This window comes from Eutrigla gurnardus (genome assembly GCF_963514095.1).
Source record: "Eutrigla gurnardus genome assembly, chromosome: 1".
NCBI lineage: Eukaryota > Metazoa > Chordata > Actinopteri > Perciformes > Triglidae > Eutrigla > Eutrigla gurnardus.
Genome location: NC_139915.1, coordinates 1,581,215 through 1,599,289, shown reverse-complemented (window position 1 = coordinate 1,599,289; position 18,075 = coordinate 1,581,215). Strand labels below are relative to the sequence as shown.

Genomic DNA, 18,075 nt, shown 5'->3' with positions numbered 1-18,075 from the left:
GAAGAGCCTGTTGGGGCTAATTATACTGGTATGCCGTTATACTTTATTAAATTATTTTCCAGTGTATTAACGAGACCAGTAAACGGGCTTCATTGACCCTAGAAAAAAACTGACATGTACCTAGATTTTCATTTTTTAAATTTCAAATTTCATACAATTGAAGTCGGTGTAACTTGAGCTAAAGCTTATTACTTATAAGGTCTGTTAGCACGAAAAGACCCGCTAGCGCCAACTAGCGTTGATGTCGCCAGTTCATTGAGCTAATTAGGTTAACTAGTGAGAGTGACGTACTTTTACTAGCGTTAAATGGTGCCGTCGGTAATGTTATCCAGCTGTTCTATCTTCATGAGCGTCGTATAAATACGGTAAAACGGGAGTGGGCGGTTCTTCAACCAAAGCTAGATATTCTAGAAGGTGAATAGCAGCCCTCTTGGTTTAGTCAGCTGCTACGTCCTGTTTTGTAGGAAACCAGGAGGAAAAGAGCGCCCCATGCCGTCCTTCATCACCGCCCCCTCCCCCCGGGACAAACGGTCCCGACGCTGCCTCATTGCAACACTGAACCTACGCGTTTTCTAGGGGCCACCCATGGGTGACGGCTGTGGTTTGTGGGAGACGGTGACACTTTTTTTTTCTTTCTCTCCTTCGGAAAATCCATGTCTGTGTGTTTTTTTCCGTTGGATTCATCGTGGCGTCGCCAGCGAAGCACAAGCAGCAACGGGAGGAAACGGTGACAGACTGAGGGACATTCTTGTTGCCACAGCAACTAGCCGGAACAAGACTTCCGGTTCAAGAGTGACATTTCAAAATATAACTAATTCGCTAATTTTATTACGCTTTTAAATGATCAAATTTACTTGATGGAAATTGTTTTTTTTTTTTCTAGAACATATTCTCCTACATTGCTGGCTATATTAGGACCGCAAATTCACACACTGTCCCATCCATGAAACTGATTTATGGCTGTTCCCCTTGATGTTTACGTGGGATATTGCCAGTATAGGCGAAGGGGGGCTTTGGTAGAGAAATTAACACGTTTTGATTGCAAAGACTGCGAAAATATGCACACTTATATGAATAATTGTCTACAGTTTTATCGCTTTGATAAAGGTGTGGAAGTGTGCAGTCGGGTATATACTGTAGTTATCGATATAGGAACCACATTTTAGTACACACTGATGTCCATTTTATAATAGCTCATTAGAACACACCAATAGACTATTGTCTGTCTAGTTGGTATAACAATTATTCATAATTATTTAATTATTTTTTTTCCATCAGTGTCATACTGTGTTAAAATATACTATGCTCCTTTTTGATTTGTGCACACCTTATATTTGCTTTACGTTATTACCCTTAATATTTACTTGTATTATCCAACATTTGTATGCCATTGATGAATTGGTGTCATACTGCTTCTCCATAATGTAATACATCTACAGCTATTTTAATAACATGACACTAGACTCACAAATCTGTCTCTAATTTTGTAGGCAGAGATGTCCGATTGTCTGGTATCGTGATATTAGTACGAGATTGATTCTGTCTTTCTGGAAGAGGAATTCCCCCACCTTTACCCTTCCCCCTCTCTCTCATTTTGTACCCTTAAAGGGCATTTTGGCAAAGCTTTTCCTTTTCGAAATAGAGGATATCAATTTTATTCAAATGTTTAAACCCTTAAAACTTTTTATATGAATTGCTCTAATTTTACTTGACTAACAAACAAACAAACAAACAAACCAATTTCCCTTTTAACTTTACTAATACTTTCTCTATGCTCCCTTAAATGCAATTTCTACGTTTCTTAATCCTTGTTGTGACTTATTCTTGTTGGACATGTTAATGTCAGGGTATCTGTGCTTTCAAATCACTTGCCGAGCTTTTATAGTGAAAACCTGAAACCGGAAGTCGGTTTCGGTAGCTGCTGCTAGCTTAACTGGGACACAAAAACTGCGAAATCAAGGAGAGGGACAGCGCCCAGAATAACTGTAAACCTCTGCAAACTGTGTGGAGCATCGCGTCGGAAATGAGAGCCCAGTCATTTTCTCCGGGCTGTCGGACATTAAAATAGTGGTAGGTAGCAGCTGCTTTTATTGGCAAGGTCACACAAGAAGAAGAAGAAGAAGAAGCCTGTTTTTTTCTCTCTACATGGACATGAGTCCGTCCGACGCGAAGTTGCTCGTTTCTCGTGATGTTATACAACTTGTATTCACCAGCTGCTTGTGTTTGACTTCATCCATATTTCCGCCCGATGTTTTCGCTGTTTACTGTGAGTTGGGGACGGGTTCGGGGGTCTGGGTGCTGGGGGTCTGTGGTGTGGACGGGAGTGGACTTTTTTTTGTGGCCTGTGATGAAGTCCGGGGTCTGGGGTGGGATATGTGCAGAATACAAAATCTGGCTCGACACCGTTTCCCCTCAAACGTGCTGCTGGAGCTTCATCCTTGGCTGATTTGGTTGACGCGGAGAATCGTGATGTGTGAGCGTGTTGATCCGTCTCAGTGGCCTGCCGCCCCGGTTAGGCTAATCCAGTAATCTGGAGTATGTTAAAGGTGGTTTGAATTGTATTGTAACACCATTAGCCTTCACACTCCTCCTCCTCTTCCTCCTCAAACACACCGAGGAGACGGACGGAGTGAGGATGAGCGCTGGTCTAATGCGCTGTGAGCTACGTAGTTGTTTATGTCTGCACTCGTGCTTCCTGAGTCCAATGACTAATCGATAAATGGGTCGACTAACCGACAGTAAATTAATCACTTTCAGCAATGATTATGAATAATGTCTAAATGTCACATTTATAACGTTTTTCTCTCCACTCTGTATGATGTTTACGTTGGATTTTTGTTTCGGGGCCCATTTGGTCAGATTTTAACATTATTTTGAACATTTTAGTAATTTGTAATTTGTCAAGCAAAAATAACATGAAGTCAGTCATTACAGCTTCTTCAATGTGAGACTTGCATCTAATTTATGCCATTTTGTGACCATTCTTTAGACCAAACAATCAGGTGATGAATTTAAATCATCAGCTTGTAATGAAATAGTTTTGTCAAAAAGTAATCCACAAGTGAAAACTAGTCCGATATGGTTTCTAGGCCCAAACTGCTGGCCGGACGAGGCTGCATGAGCTTGTGAATGCAGCGACTGAACCAAAGGCTTTTTTAAACAATAATCCAGTCTTGTGAGGTTATTTGGAACAGCGTCGTCTTTGTTCATTCTGCTCCGAGGAGAGGATTGGTCGGGTTAACCATCTCAAATGTAAATGAAGGGATAAAGGCTCATTGGACAGAGAGAGTAATTGGCACTCGGAATTACCACCGATACTGTCTGCTGAGCTATTTGTGGGTCTGTGTGTGGGAGTGTGTTAGATGTGTGTATCATCATGATGACTTTTCACTTCTCATAGCTGTGCCCACCTCAGGGTCCTGCACGTGTTCTCTGGCGTTGCTTGGTTGTGTGGTGGTTTCATCTATAAAGACTCTCTGGTATGGCACTTTTTCTTTGCCATGTTCTCACCCCTGACCAACTCCAGTTAATCCGTCCAGTGTGAGGCTAAGATTAGCGGTTTAACTGGACCCCCGGCCTGGTGCACCCCGAGTCCACGTCCTCATTGTGTTGCAGGAGAACGTAGAAAGACAGTAGGGTTTATACAGCTTAATCCCATGTCAGCAATGTGTTTCCTGACGAGGCTTTGAACGTATAAAAATGGAATCTGAGAATTTGATACGATTCGTAATGAGACAAGTAATCTGTTTTTGAGTTTAGTGTAAGACAATAGGCAGCAGATGTCCACAGTACCTCTGCTGGCTCATTCACAGATCCCATATCTTAACATGGGTTTGGCTCCTGCTTGACAGCTTTATTTCGGTTTAAGTCTGTAATCTCTTTTGTGACTAGATAAGCTCATGCACGACCCTCTCTTCCTATAGTTTCCCCCGACTGTAGCATCACGCTAATCTGCTTTCTTAAGGGCTTATTATGGAGTAGAAAAGGTGTAATTTTTTAGCCCCTGGCACATAGCGGATGGATGGTTTTATATTCTTGGGCCAAACTTGTGTGTAGATTTCCTGCGTAGAGTCAGCCATGAGACTTCCTGTTCTCTGGTGTTGGATGTGAAGGGGGGTGGAGACGTGGAGGAAGGGGAAGAGAAGCAGAAAGCAGACTGGACTCCTTACTGTTGTCAGTGTGGCCTCTGTGGCTGCTGCATGCATGTCGTCCACATTCTCAGTTTCAACAAAACAATGTGCCCAGACTGAGGACGTGAAAAGTGGTTTCTGTCCTCCTTTTTTTTTTTTTATCCCCACCAATTTTTCCTCCAGTGACCTCTGTAATCATCAGGATCCTTGGTAATTACAGAGTAGGAGCAAAAATCCTGTCAGGTACAGTAAGGTATGACGTGAAGAGGGACATTTTGTCTCTAATGTCTCCTTTTTGTGTAATTACAGGACATGTCCTTCGGTTTATTAAAGCCACAGTGCTGCACTCAACTCTCCAAGCATGCTTCAATAGTGACAATCTCTCTGTACTCAGCAGGTGAGCAGAACTCTTTCTGTCTCGCTCTCTGTCCCGTCAGTTTCCGTGATGCCTTTTTGAATGTGCTCTAATTGAAATAACCAGGAAGGCCTTATCAGAAACGATCCTGTGTTCCTCTCCCTCCCTCAGCACTGTTTGATCCAAGAGAAACGTGCCTTGTAAGGAAGCAGGATGTTCACAGGCTCCACCAAACTGCCACCCGCTAAAACCCCTCAGCCTGAGCGGCTGGATGAAGTGTACGCTGCCTTACGCCGAGGCTTACAGTGAGTAAACACATCTCCCAGTCCGTGGAAGTCCCTGAATACGCTGGAGACGTGTTGTTGAGTCTGAAAATGAGGTGGTAACAGTGATGGTGTCTTTGTTGCCAGGTCGTACTTGCAGGTCCACCAGCTAGAGCTGGACAGTCTGGGTCAGCAGACCAGAGAGAACAAGAGGAACGGCCGTTTGGTGAGAACACGTAGTCAAACCAGTCACACCAGTATGGACTTCCATTAAGTACCAGGCTGGATGCTGTCTCCAGTCAGAATGTTAATTTTCCCCTTTAAGTGCTAAATGTCTTCTGTTTTATTCGCAGGGCTCTTTGTATGAGTTGGATAAGGTACGGAGTTTCGTTCACACCTGTTGTGTTCTGATGGCAGAGAGGCGTTCTGACTCCGTTTGTCAAGTTTAATCATTTCTTCTTCTTTTTTGTAGCAAGTGAAAGCTATAGAGAGGTTTATGCGTCGCCTGGAGTTCCACCTCAGCAAGGTGTGTATTCTTATGAGGAACTAGATATGTTATGAATCAATATTTTTTCATTTGAAGCTGCATTGATATACATTTTATATGAAAACAATGGATCTGTGTGTAATGTGAAAGGTCCGTAATGACGAAACCACCTGCTAGATATTTACATTTACATTTACATTTACATTTAGGTCATTTAGCAGACGCTTTTGTCCAAAGCGACTTACAATAAGTACATTTGTCAAAAGAAGGAAACAAAGAAACCATAACGTATCATTGCCGATAAAGTAAGAGCTAAAAATAGAACAAGTGTTAGATCCTCATCTGAGTAAAGTTTTTCCTTCAGGAGTTCCCTCAGAATTACTCCAAATCAATGCTAATGTTTCCTTATCATTTTTTTAAGGTGACACTGTGCTTACAGATCGCTCCACTACTCAAGAGTACTTTAATTATTACATATAAATTGTGATTTCATAAAATAACCAATGCAGTACATTTGGGATAATATTATTTTTCTGTCACTCTTCAGGTGAGAACCAACACCACGCATCCCTTTGTTGAAACCTGTGTAATATTTGCTTTTGCAGGTAGAGGAGCTGTACGACGCTTACTGTATACAACGGCGACTGCGTGATGGAGCAAGTAAGATGGTGGCGGCCTTTAACTCTGCCACTGGCAGCAGGGAGGCCAGAGAGAGCCTCAGTGAAGCCAACAAGGGCTACAGGGAATGCACAGAGGCAAGTGGCTGAACTAATATAGTTGCATGTTTCAACATATACAATGGGTTCTTTGTGCCGTAGATTATTTTTGTTCAAAATAGAAATCAGACTGTCTGCTGGGTGTCCGAATGCTCGAACAAATCTCTGTTGCATTATGCAAATCCTCCTTTTCATCCGTCTCTGCAGCACATGTGCTCGCTTGAGAGTGAATTGGAAAGCCAGATGGGAGAATTTCATGTCAAAATGAAGGGTGAGTCATTTTCTACCACTTCCTATTTCTGTCATTCTGCTTTAGCCCTTATTTTTCTTGTCCGTTTCCGACGTTTCAGGCCTCGCTGGCTTTGCACGTCTGTGTGCCGGTGACCAGTATGAGGTAAGAAACACAGATACAAGCACACAGATACGAACTGAGATGAAGTCTCTGCATCTGCTGCATCACGTCTACCGTTTCTGGCCCCGTCAGGTCCTAATGCGTTACGGCCGGCAGCGCTGGAGGCTACGAGGCCGCGTGGAGCTCAGCAACAAGCAGATATGGGACAGTGAAGAGTACATCTTCCTGCCTCTCGTCACAGAACTGCTGTCAATCAAGGTAATTAAATGGGTTTAAAAGGGCAAAGCTAGCCTTATGTTTGTCCGAAACAAATCCCATGAAAAGACCAAATCCATTGTTGTTTTGGTGTGCTCGGGGTAATCCTATTTCTGACCCTTCTTTAATACGTCACACTACTGCCGACGCTGCTGTGTTTCATGTCATGCCCTCTCTGCGTCTGCAAAGCTGGGATGCTTTTATACACGGTGGCTCATCTTTCTGTGATAGTGGTGGAATCTCAGTGTAAAAACACCAATGTGTGACTTTGTGAGAGAGTTTGTTTTACCTATAAATTATCATGGATTATTTTCAGCTGTGCATTAATACATCTTTGTTTCTTTTGTGAGTTATTAGAGCAGCAGAATGCTGTTTTTAGGATTAACTCAAGATAAACTACAGGACAATATATTCTGTTGTCACCTCTATCCTTCCACTTACTACACAGAATCACACAAAGTGCCAGCTTTACCCACTTGTCACCTTTTATTTGAGTTCCCATGGCCTCATCTCTCTGAGGTCTGCTTGTTTGGTTGTCAAGGTGACGGAGCTGAGGGGCCTGGCCAATCATGTGGTGGTGGGCAGCGTGTCCTGTGAAATGTTGGACCTGTTCTGCCCGCTTCCCCAGACGCTCGCCGTGGATATCAACGACCTCGGGACGGTGAAGCTGAACTTGGAAGTCACCTGGAGGTACTTGAACCTCGCATGGCCTCTTTTATTTGAGTCATTTCAGCCTTTTTAATAATGTTTATGCAGGTGTTTATTCAGTCGTTGTCCTGCTTTGTTTTTCCAGTCCATTCGATAAGGATGACCAGACATCCTCCAGCAGTACAGTTTCCAAACGGCTGCTGTCCAATCAGAGCCCTCCGGACACGCCCTCTATGCGGGAGCAGGTGTTTTATGTGAGTGCATTTTTCCTTTACACCTGCTCTGTTGTAAAACATTATTTATACCCTGTTCATTTTACTGTACTGATGGCTATCATTACTGTCATTTCATTGGCTTGTTGTATTTCAGCTGCTTCCCACCTGCTTTGTGTGTAGCGGTAGCTCCGATGTGTGTGAGGATCTTCACAGTGCACTTTGTGTTAGGACATGTGGTTGTGGGAGTGCCATGACTAACGCGAGGAGAATGAATGATAGCGGTAGCGGGACGTGTGACAGCAGCAGCTTGTATGAACGGAGCTGTGGTCCTTGTAGCTGTTTAATCGTGGTCGAGTAGAGCTTCCAATATGTCCCTCCTCTTCCTCACCTCGCTGAAGCGCGGGCCTCGGAGCGCGCCCGGACAGAGCTCCTCGCTGGTGGAGGTGTTCTGCAGTGTCGTGGCGAACAGACCAACGTCCGTGCGTTGTGATTTCAGCCGTTCAACACCGAGACTCACTTCAGTACAGTCGGTGTGTGGAGACGTAGTTGTAGCTGTAGTTTAGTTTACAATGACCAGTAGATCATAGCAAAACGCCTGATCATGTTTCATGTGAATCTAAACCTAGAATCACAATCAACTGTACATATGGGGATTTGTAAGATTTTAAGGCTTAACAATTGATCACTGTCTTTGTCCATTAATTGAGTTATGTTTATTAAACCCAAGAAAAATGTTGATAATCATCTTTACAGAAGCTAAAGTAATATATTCAGTTTATTTTATGATGCAGCGAACGAACAGTGTATGTTTTCTGTATGAATTAGTAAATGACAATAAGAAAAAAAATCGGTAATCCATCCATCGTCCACCGCTTATCCTGTATTCAGGGTCACGGGGGGCCGATCCCAGCTGTCATTGGGTGAAGGCAGGGTTCACCTGGACAGGTCGCCAGTCCATCACAGGGCCAACATGTAGAGACAAACAACCATTCACGCTCACATTCACACCTACGGGACATTTAGATTCACCAATGAACCTATCCCCATCCTGCATGTCTTTGGACTGTGGGAGGAAGCCGGAGAACCCGGAGAGAACCCGGAGAACCCGGAGAGAACCCACGCTCACACGGGGAGAACAAAATCGCTAATCAATTTAGGAAATTATAAAGACTGACTGGTTTTCTTTTGGAACCAGAAAGGGGTCGTTTTAGTCCCACATGACACATTTAACTTTAGTTCCACTCCATACTTTTAGACTTGCCTCCTTTTTATGGCCCTGTTTGTTCACTTCTGGATTAATGAGTTTCTCAGTGTTTATCTTATTTGTTCTCATATCTAACCATGATAATTTAGTCCAATCTATGTTCTCCGTCTCATTCTTGCGTCTCGTTTCCTCTCTAGTCTCTGCTGAAGCGACAGGGAGAAATGGAGAACGGGACCGTCTGGTCCAACTCCTCTGAATCCTCGGACGACTCCTCCAGCCCGGCCTTGGCTCACCACGCTCAGAGGCTGGCGGCCTCCAACATGCTACAAACCACTCTCACCTCTCAGCTTTCATTCACACCGCGCAAGTCCAGCGCGTCGACACCGTCGCTCTCATCCAACCAAGAGGAGGACGAGACAGAAGCCGGGGAGGTGTTTTCTCAGGCCGACGCGGTGCCCAATGGCCATTCGCAGACTTCGTGCCCTCATACTCCAGACTGTACTGTGACTGATAGAGCGTCCGTCCAATCAGCGGACCTCTCTGAAAGCTCAGCAGACCTGAGGTGCTCAAGCCCCGATGTTTCCTCTGTACCTCCTGTGTCGCTGATGGAGGCACAGGATTTGCCTGAAAGGAGCGTCCCACTAGTCTGTATTTCAGCGGAGGAGGTTAAAGACGACACACCTGAGGACTCGTCAGTCAAGGCTGGAAAGACTGAAGCAGAAACAAAGGACAGCACCACAAAAGCAGAAGAGGGAGGCCAGATAGAAGCATCAGAGGAACACAGTGAGCCACACGAGTCCATCAAGGAGGTGAAACAACCAGAGGACGCTCTGCCGGTGAGCTACATACACTCTTTTTAGTCTAAAGTCTATTGTGTTGACAGTGATATTCAAACCCCTTTGTTTTCTTCCATAGGTTACTTTTCCTACTTCTTCTAGTTTCACTCTGGAGGTCGAGACGGCCCTTGAAAGTTTCGACTTTCTCAACTGCTCTGACCTCGAGGAAGACGAGGAGGAACAGGAAGATAAGGAACAACAGGCAGATGAAGGGGAAGAGGAGGAGGAGGAGGATGATGAGGGGCAACATGATGAGAATCAAAATAAAATGGAGGAAGCGAATGTGGAGGAAGAAGAAAAGGATAAAGAGAGCTTTTACTCTGAAGGAAGGTGAGTGTTACCGGTCATTGTTGAGCTCTGACTAGTTAGTATTTCATTTCGACCCATTTCACTACAAATGTAATAAAACTCCCTGTATGAACTAGATTATACTAAATAAGATCTATTTGTCAGGAACAACACATAGAGATGCCAACATTTACAAATATACCAAATGTATGAGGCTGTATTTTGGGGACATTTGTATGAAATGATGTACAGAACATCCAGATGTTTCCATATAGGCAGTCCTGGGTTTGAACATTTCACTCGGTGTATGTCAACGTGTTAATATTGACCCCACCATGTATGACATCAGTCTCCTCTCTGTCTCATTCAGTGATGATGAGGAGGCAGACGGTCTACAGATCCTTATGGAAGCCCCAGAAGGCTTCAGGAACTCGGATGAAGATCGTTTCTCTGAGTCACAGGTAATAAAAAGATCATCTGACGAATGCTTTTTAAAGCAGTTGTGTGAGAATGTTTATTTCCATGTTCTCCACATGAAACTGTTCTCTTTGAAAAGGAGTCGAGCGTGGAGGACGTGCAGGATTTGTGTCAGATGGAGATGCCTGAGGAGAGTGAGGAGCGCCGCGAGGAAAAGCGAGATGAACAACATGGTGAGAGGAGTTTCCCCACAAACAAAGGCTGCGGTTGTTCATGTCATCACAGAACTGTAGGCGTGAGGAGTTAATTTTCCCTGTTTTTAATCTTTCAGGAGACGACACGTCACATGGTCAGGAGGAGCGCCCCCCCACGCCCACCCACTTAGCCACTACTGTCTTCTGATGACACAGTGGAACCATAGCGAAACTCCCATTCTGACCTATTCATGCCAACGACATCTCCTTAAGGGTGTTCCACGTACTACTCAGACAAGCAAGCTCTTGCATTACGGCCGAGTTTGTGCACATATTTGCCTAAATAAACCTCTGCGCCTCAGTAATGCTTGAACCCCCCCCAACCTAAAAAGGTCCCTTTAAGTCTTTCATTCTTTCGACTCCACCGTTTTGTTTACACTTCCATAAAATGTTCCTGTCGTGTGAAAATTCAGTGTCCGAAACATTTCAGGAGCAGCAAAAAGCAGCTTTGTTTCTGGTTTTATTACAGAGGAAATCTTCTCATTTTGTAATGGTTTTATTAGTTGAAACGGATTGATTTGTTCAATCAGAGCAACATACAATCACTGGCAGAGTTCCATTTAAAAGTATCAGTATTTGTCTTTAGGAAAAATAAATACAATATCAGTGTTATATCGGAGCTTTTGCCCAGAGCTCTTTCCACTATTAGTGAGAGGAAAAGACTTCATGAGCATGTGATGTTTGTCTGAAGATTTTCATCAACGTGCTGTAGACATGAAGTCATGTCTAAACCTGGAAAGAACCCTGAACACCAACAGGATCTCCTCACGTTCAGTGTGGGAGAGCATTAATTATTCAGAAATACACATTCAGCCTTTACAGCTACACCAGGAACGTACGTAACACGAGGACAGAATGTAAACACTTTAAAGTCTTGAGCTTCTTCTCAAACTCTCTTTGGTCCAAAATGAAAACAGTCTGCAGTGTAAAACTATATTTAAACCTGCATGTGTAGCTGCATCACACTGCCAGCCAGCATGTCTGTATAAAACGCTCAACGGATCAGTTAAAGTGTGTAAGCTAGGCTTCAGTGCAAGGAAGCCATCAGGTCTGTAACTGTGTACAAAAGCCGCCTCAAGGGGGCGCTATAGTCTTTCAGCATCCTGCTTTATGTTCTACAAAAGCCTCGACATTCAGAAAGTGCCTCAAGTGACAGATGTAAGGTTTTAAATGCCACAAAAGAAGAGATCAGGCAAAAGAAAACAGTGTTTATTTTCTGAATTATTTTAAGAGTGTACACAATAAGAGATATTTACTGTTTCATATAAAGAATTGTATATGTCTTGAAATGTTAAAATGTTTATGTTCAGAACTGTTCAAACTTTATAAAGGTGTCTTTAAAATGAATGCGTCTGTGTTGAATGAATCAGCACATCTGTAATCATTAAGACTGACTGGTTTAGGACACAAAATAAAAATAAAAAAACATTTCCTCAAGAACATTTGACTTTGAATCACCGATTAAAATGTGTTTTTATGAGCCTTCAAGAATGATGGTGTTTCTGGTGCATTTGGCTCACAGACTGAAGTCAAAGGACACTAAAGCATTGGTTTAAATAAGATACAAAGACTGGTGTTAGAATGAGTCCTAAACCCTGGAAATGAGTTCCCTCATCTTGAAATCAATGGGTTTAAAAAAATCAACGATTTGGTTAGATATCCTAAATAAGGTCTGTGGTTAACACAAACTTTACAGATTAGATTTTCAAAAAAATCAAAGATCCTAAAACTGGTGTTGATTTTTGAACAAGACATGCATATAATATCTTAAACTTGTATTTTCCACAGAGCTTATTTTCTGCAATAATCCAAAATCATACAGAAGAACCTACAGAAACCTGCACCCCTGTGCCTACGTATAAAGTTAGTTAATCTACATCTGTGTGTCGGCTCGTCTTGAGGAACGGAAATGTTTATGTCAAAAACTAACATCGACCATTTAAAAGAGGTGGAGCATTTAACTGACAAAGTGTAAAAAATCCAAACAAACTGTGCATCAAATATTGAGAACTTGCATCGCTCTTCCATTAATGCGAGTGTCACAGTGCCCTTGTGCAATTAATTTCAGAAACCTCCACTAAACTACAAATGCTTAAAATGTTGATCTAAAATAAAAAACATCAACACATCAGTGCCATTTGCACACATTGAACTCTAAAACCTCACAGATAAAACACAGCATCATACAAATGTAGACATCGACAAACATGTCTTCTCTTTGTTCTATTCCTCTGAAAATAAAACAGATGTATTTCAATATTATTATCACACAGAATGCAAAATGTGCTCAACATTCAACCTAATAAACTCTCATTTTCACGAGTGTCCTCACCTAAAAACTGAGCGGCTGCTCCGGCGACCCCCCCAGCTGCAGTAACGCGGCACTGAGTCCAGCCTTCAGCGCCGAGTAGTCGGGCTGCTCAGAGTACTGCAAAGTCATCACCTCAGTCAGGTAGGTTTGGAACACACCTGGACCAGGAAACACAGAGAAATATAGCAGACCAGGACACGAGATCACACACTTATGTGTTACACAGCAAACATTTTAACTCACTGGACACTCCCTTCTTCCCAAAGCTGTGACTTAGAAGTGCAGGAACATCCTCCATGTACCTACAATGAGAACATATTTGAGTATTTGCATTTTCTTTGTATTGTACTAACCTATTCATACAGGTGTATTTCATGCAGGCATGTGATATAATTCAGTATTTCTATGGTGAACATCCCAGTGGTGATAAACTCTCTCTCACCTCTGTTTCTGCGTGGCTACCTGGTCCGGCTGAGTGAGGGGTGTCCATGGCAACGCCCCCATGTGCCAACGCAGCATGCAGTACCCCAGAGACTGCAGGTCACTGCGTCGAGACGGAGCTAAAAGGAGAACACACAGACATGAGGACGACGTCTCTTCTTCCTCCTGAAACATCAACACCATCCTCAGACGTACAGATCACCGTGTTCTGTTGTTTTCACAGTCAAACAAACAAGGTAAATGTTAAAATAACCTTTCACAATAAATATTATCACAATCATTATCACAAGAGGAAAATAAGCAGTCGCATGTGGAGACCTGTGTGTGCAGACAGATGGACTGTGGGAGAAGTGAAGCGAGCAGCGAGGTAACTTCAGGTTTAACCCGGTGTTTTCAGCCCCCCTCTTACTGGGGTAGATCACCATGGTAACCTATGATGCACACCTGACCTGCTCAAGAGCAGTTATGTTCGAGATAAGAGCTCAACTTGTACAAAAGTACCTCCTACTGATCAATCAAAGCTTGCTGTGAGGATCGTGAGATAATATTACTCAAATAAGAAGAAGTCATAATCCAGACTGAAAGCAGCAGAGTTTAAATGCCAAACGCAGGAAGGGCAGCTGATGATAAATCAGTCTGTGTGCATAAGAATATGACAGGATTTATGTAATATTTAAGTGACTGACCTGCTCCCTTATGTGCGTCCAGGCTGATGAACTCCATGGTGCCCTCATGCAATGTTCTGCTGGCTTCGCGGTACTCAACATGTTGTCCATTTGGACAGTACCTGAAGGCATGGCAGTATCCTGCTAGGTACACCTAACACACACACACACACTCACACGTAAAGAGCGGTCGGTGTTAAACACATTCAATCATGGACACTGACAGACTGCAGTTTGTACTTTATGTTTCACCTGTGATTTCTGTCCTGGTTTGATGTAAATGTTTTCTGCGTTGATATCAGCGTGAACATATTCGTTTGAATGGATATACTGCAACACGTCTAACTGCAAGAAGAAAGGAATGTATTAAGCGAGGGGGGAATCAACGTTATTTAATGTGTTCTGGATCATTATTAAGATTCAGAATATTGTCTGAAAAACAATCTTACAAGTTTACACTCACTATTCTGCAGGCAAGCTGAAGGACGACTTTCTCAGATAGAAGCTCTGCATCTTCCTCCATGACAGACTGGAGGGACTGGCCCATGTTGGGGAAAATTAGAAACCTATGAAAAGGATAAAGAACAACTTAACAGAACACACAGTTAATGTTAAACCCTTTCATATATTGTGCACATTTCACACCTGTAGGACTCTGCATGAAGACCAAAGCCAACACAGGAAGGAATCCCCAGGAAATCCATCTTGTTTTGTTTGATCCACTTTTCCACTTGAGAGACGATAGGTTTCCATTATCATGTGTGGTAGAAAATTAAACTTCTGACACTCCAGGACAACACAATGTCTAAACAGTTCTAAACTAAATCCTCACCAGAAGCAGGTTTAACAGCTCTCTGCAGAAAGTTCTGCTCATTGAAGATTCTTCCGACTTTAGCTCCCTAAGACGAAGAAAGAGACGATAAGATGAACTTTATTGATCCTACTCAGGGAAATATACAGGAAATACATTTTCAATCAATTTGTTGATGAATATGTTAGAAAGACTGCAATTATGTAGTATTCAGAAAAATCCAAAGGTGATGAAGTGGCACGTACCAGTTTGAGGATGTGATTTGATTCCTTGGATCCTGAAATTGTTTGCAAAACTGAAAAAACACCAAAACAATATTGTTTTATTATAACAATCAGAGAAGATAGGTTAGCCATCTGTTTGCATACAGCTGGTACAAAACCTACGTTATTATAGTTAAATGGACACAAGAAACTGTAGGATACATTTTTACTCATGAGTTTATTAAACTACTTGAAATGAAAATAGAGTTAGATAAGAGGTGCCACTAAAACAACATCATTTTTCCATTTTGGTGTTTTTGTTTCGGTAGACCAGCCCAGTTGTTTTAACCGTACATTTCTTTAACTTTGCAGCATTTCTCCTGATGTCATGAATACAACCTCACCTTCATATGTGAGCTCCGTCATGCTCTGACTGAGCAGTTTCACCAGCTTCCACTTCTTGCCAGTTGTGTCCGTCACCTCTTCACCTTCCTGGAGCGGCTCCACAGCAGACGCATGCTTCGCCTTCTTCGCTTTGTTTTTTCCTGTCGCTGAAAATTCAAATGCAACCAAACAATTACATCGTATGTATGCGGGGGAGTAAAGTAGTATTACTATCCAACAAGAATATACGATGCACAGCCTTACAGTTTGTATCTCTGGGCTTAAGATTAGCTCCTGATGTCATGGATGCTTTTTATTTGGAAATGAATCCACTTCACCAGCAGACAGTGCAGAGTGACATACATGTGAGAGGAAGATGACTGGGATCAAATCAGGAACATCACAGTTACAACCAGGACGCCCCGACCTCACATCTCTTTAGATTCAATCTCTCAAGAAAAAACTTGTAATGTGGTCCCGTTTACATCTCATGCAACATGAACCTGTGCATTTCCACGTTGCCCTGAAGATTTAACCACACGTCCCCGTCAGCCTGACTGCTAACCAAATTATATTTTGTGAATCCAAGTTCACCACCTGATGTCTGAATCTGTTTGTTGTTCCTTCTCTCATAAATGAGCCACTTCAAAAAGTGCATGGGATGATTTCATTTGTTAATTAGTATGAAGATGCCATCTTTCTGTAACTTCTCCTCGTATGGGAGGCTGAACTTGACTGGTCATCTAACCTTTCACATGATAAATAAGCATGTCATGTTGTGTGGTAGATGCAAAATGTTTTGCTTACCTTTGAAAGGTGACCTGGAGATTGGTGATGAAACAGGGTAAGCGACAGCCGCAGGAGAGCCATCTACTGCTGATCCCTCTACTTTCCTGTTATCAGTCAGACTCTTTCCCGCCTCTACATGCTCAGCAGGGCTGGAGAGTCTTGCCTTTCCCCTCACTGGATATGGATCAAGTCACGATCGATATGAATGAATGACAGAAAAGAGAGACCCTGCATGTTTCATGAGGAATGATTTGTGTTTAAGCTTACCGGGTCGAGGGCTTTTTAGGACAGGGGAAGACTTTAAAGCTGGCTGTGCCCCTAAGTCGAGGTTGAGAGTGACTGTTTGCTGCTTTGATGGAGTTCCAACCAAGCCAACACCTTTATCTGTTGATACAAATCCTTGTGTATTTGTTCCAAAGAAAGGCATAACAAATATTGTATTTACACCTGCACACCCGCTTATGTTGCAGACTGATAATTTATGCTACAGCAAATTAAATAAAAACGTCAAGGAAATTCTCTCCTTCATAACAGCAAAGTAGAGCAGCTGCTCCCAGACTATTTTAATGACCTGTCATCCTGTCATCTCGGAGAGGACTAGTGGAGGGAACCACAGGTGGAGTGACATCTGTAATGCTGAATTTAACTTCTCTGTCCAGACGAAGGGAGTTACGGGTCTTTCGCAGCGCAGGACGAGTCGTAACTGGAGTTGAGGCGTTACAAGCATGGGCTGTAGAAAAAGAGGATTTGCATTTCCAAAGGTCTGAAATCACACACGGACTGAAATCTATGGATGATCCAAATACGAGATTGTCAAGATATTTACCGGTACTTGCTGTAAGATCGCAACTTGCAGCAAGGCTTGATTTAACTGCTGGTGTTGCTTCATCCCTTTTGGGTGGAGAAAGACTTAAAGAATGCGTCAAGCTCACGGGTCCAGATTCACCACCAGAACAGGGAAGCTTCTCCCCACACGACGGACAAAATCTGAAGTCAGGCTGCAACTTTGTCCCACACTGGGGGCAGAAGTGGAAAGGCATTCTGCAAGATTAAACACACGGATTATTATACATCTGTTCAGACTTAAGGTACTACACTACATCTCATGGAGAAACTTGTACACTCATTATGTGGAAGTAATTCTCTCCGCCAAGAAAATGCTCACTTATGACCAATTATCGTTGAACTTAATTAACCAAAGCATTAGTTTGTGTTAGATTTATTCAATGCTTAGTTGAAGAAATGATGCCCATTTCCACAGAGATACATTCTGGTTTACCATGACAACCTCAGCAGGACTTCATATGATATCAACTAACATCAGCTACATCAAATGTGTTCTTCTTGTTCAGTCAAAGACTGTATAAATGACAAGCTAAAGCTAAACGTCTTCCTATTCTGACAGTTTGGCAACTTAAAGCAGCAAACTGGTAAGTTAACGTTAGCTAGCAAGCGTCAGCATTAGCACTGTAGGGGAAACTCTAAGTTACAACACATTTCAGCTGAAGGTCGTGTGTTTTTACGCATGTTTGAACTGTTAATTATTTCAAGGCAAAGTCTATGAGCAGCTTATGTTAGCTAGCTAATACAGAAGCGAGTATTTACAAAATGTTTACTTTCTGTCTTCTTGCTGGGTTTGAACCTTGGCTTTTAGTCAAACTGGCGCCTGGCTAACGTTAAAATATATCATAGTATTTAGTTAAAAAGCTGACAAATTACTTCAAAAGAGTTTCTGGTACCTTTCCAAACACTACTACGCTGAGGCTGGTGATGCTTCTTCTTCACAGGAAGAACGCTCCTGTTACTTGAAGCTGTAGGGAGGTGCTGCCGCCTACTGGTCGCAGCCGAGCAAAGCACCGTATACACTTTTTGATATCCGGGTCAAGATGGCGACAGTGTTTCTTCCTCTTCGTCGAAAAAAAGTAAAAAAAAAAACAAATAAATAAATAAAAAAAGGCCATGGAAGTGTGTGGAAAAAAGGTAATGAAAAAAACAAGTATAGAAAGTCAAAAAAGTAATGAAAAAGGCATAGCATAGTATGTCGAAAAAAG

General features: G+C 42.7%; 2 protein-coding genes across 9 annotated transcripts; one reads left to right on the top strand and one right to left on the bottom strand.

Annotated features, from left to right (window-relative positions):
* Nucleotides 1-1,933: 1,933 nt before the first annotated feature.
* On the top strand, nt 1,934-11,767 carry LOC311015249 (rho family-interacting cell polarization regulator 2-like). 3 transcript variants are annotated; one of them, XM_084012376.1, is made up of 17 exons: nt 1,934-2,070; nt 4,440-4,527; nt 4,657-4,790; nt 4,896-4,974; nt 5,102-5,125; nt 5,221-5,274; nt 5,841-5,990; nt 6,159-6,222; nt 6,302-6,345; nt 6,436-6,561; nt 7,100-7,248; nt 7,352-7,460; nt 8,823-9,461; nt 9,541-9,791; nt 10,120-10,210; nt 10,306-10,399; nt 10,498-11,767. In XM_084012376.1, exons 3-17 carry the CDS (start codon nt 4,699-4,701, stop codon nt 10,566-10,568), a joined length of 2,037 nt encoding a protein of 678 aa, XP_083868502.1. In that variant the 5' UTR covers nt 1,934-2,070; nt 4,440-4,527; nt 4,657-4,698; the 3' UTR covers nt 10,569-11,767. The 3 variants fall into 3 exon arrangements, with proteins under 3 accessions (XP_083868502.1, XP_083868503.1, XP_083868504.1); XM_084012377.1 differs by lacking the exon at nt 4,440-4,527; XM_084012378.1 differs by lacking the exons at nt 1,934-2,070; nt 4,440-4,527 and having other exon boundaries at nt 4,737-4,790; nt 5,221-5,278; nt 5,845-5,990.
* Nucleotides 11,609-17,825, bottom strand: vrk3 (VRK serine/threonine kinase 3). Of its 6 annotated transcripts, none has more exons than XM_084012653.1 (15): nt 16,851-17,077; nt 16,596-16,754; nt 16,292-16,408; nt 16,043-16,198; nt 15,256-15,402; nt 14,894-14,943; nt 14,670-14,736; nt 14,483-14,567; nt 14,301-14,403; nt 14,090-14,182; nt 13,859-13,991; nt 13,174-13,291; nt 12,975-13,033; nt 12,753-12,889; nt 11,609-12,651 (listed from the first exon to the last, which is right to left on the bottom strand). In XM_084012653.1, the coding sequence occupies exons 1-14, from the start codon at nt 17,062-17,064 to the stop codon at nt 12,753-12,755; spliced, it is 1,638 nt and encodes a 545-aa protein (XP_083868779.1). In that variant the 5' UTR covers nt 17,065-17,077; the 3' UTR covers nt 11,609-12,651. The 6 variants fall into 6 exon arrangements, with proteins under 6 accessions (XP_083868779.1, XP_083868777.1, XP_083868778.1 ...); XM_084012651.1 differs by lacking the exon at nt 11,609-12,651 and adding an exon at nt 17,764-17,825 and having other exon boundaries at nt 12,694-12,889; nt 16,851-17,065; XM_084012652.1 differs by lacking the exon at nt 11,609-12,651 and adding an exon at nt 17,641-17,779 and having other exon boundaries at nt 12,694-12,889; nt 16,851-17,065.
* Between the last annotated feature and the right edge of the window lie 250 nt (nt 17,826-18,075).

Coding starts and splice junctions, on each gene's coding strand:
- vrk3 (XM_084012651.1), bottom strand. CDS start 17,064: ATGCCTTTCCACTTCTGCCCCCAGTGTGGGACAAAGTTGCAGCCTGAC. Junction 14,404..14,482: donor CTTCATGCAGAGTCCTACAG/GTGTGAAATGTG, acceptor TCCTTTTCATAG/GTTTCTAATTTTCCCCAACA. Junction 14,183..14,300: donor TTCAGCTTGCCTGCAGAATA/GTGAGTGTAAAC, acceptor TTCTTCTTGCAG/TTAGACGTGTTGCAGTATAT.
- LOC311015249 (XM_084012377.1), top strand. CDS start 4,699: ATGTTCACAGGCTCCACCAAACTGCCACCCGCTAAAACCCCTCAGCCT. Junction 5,126..5,220: donor CTTTGTATGAGTTGGATAAG/GTACGGAGTTTC, acceptor TCTTTTTTGTAG/CAAGTGAAAGCTATAGAGAG. Junction 9,792..10,119: donor AGCTTTTACTCTGAAGGAAG/GTGAGTGTTACC, acceptor TGTCTCATTCAG/TGATGATGAGGAGGCAGACG.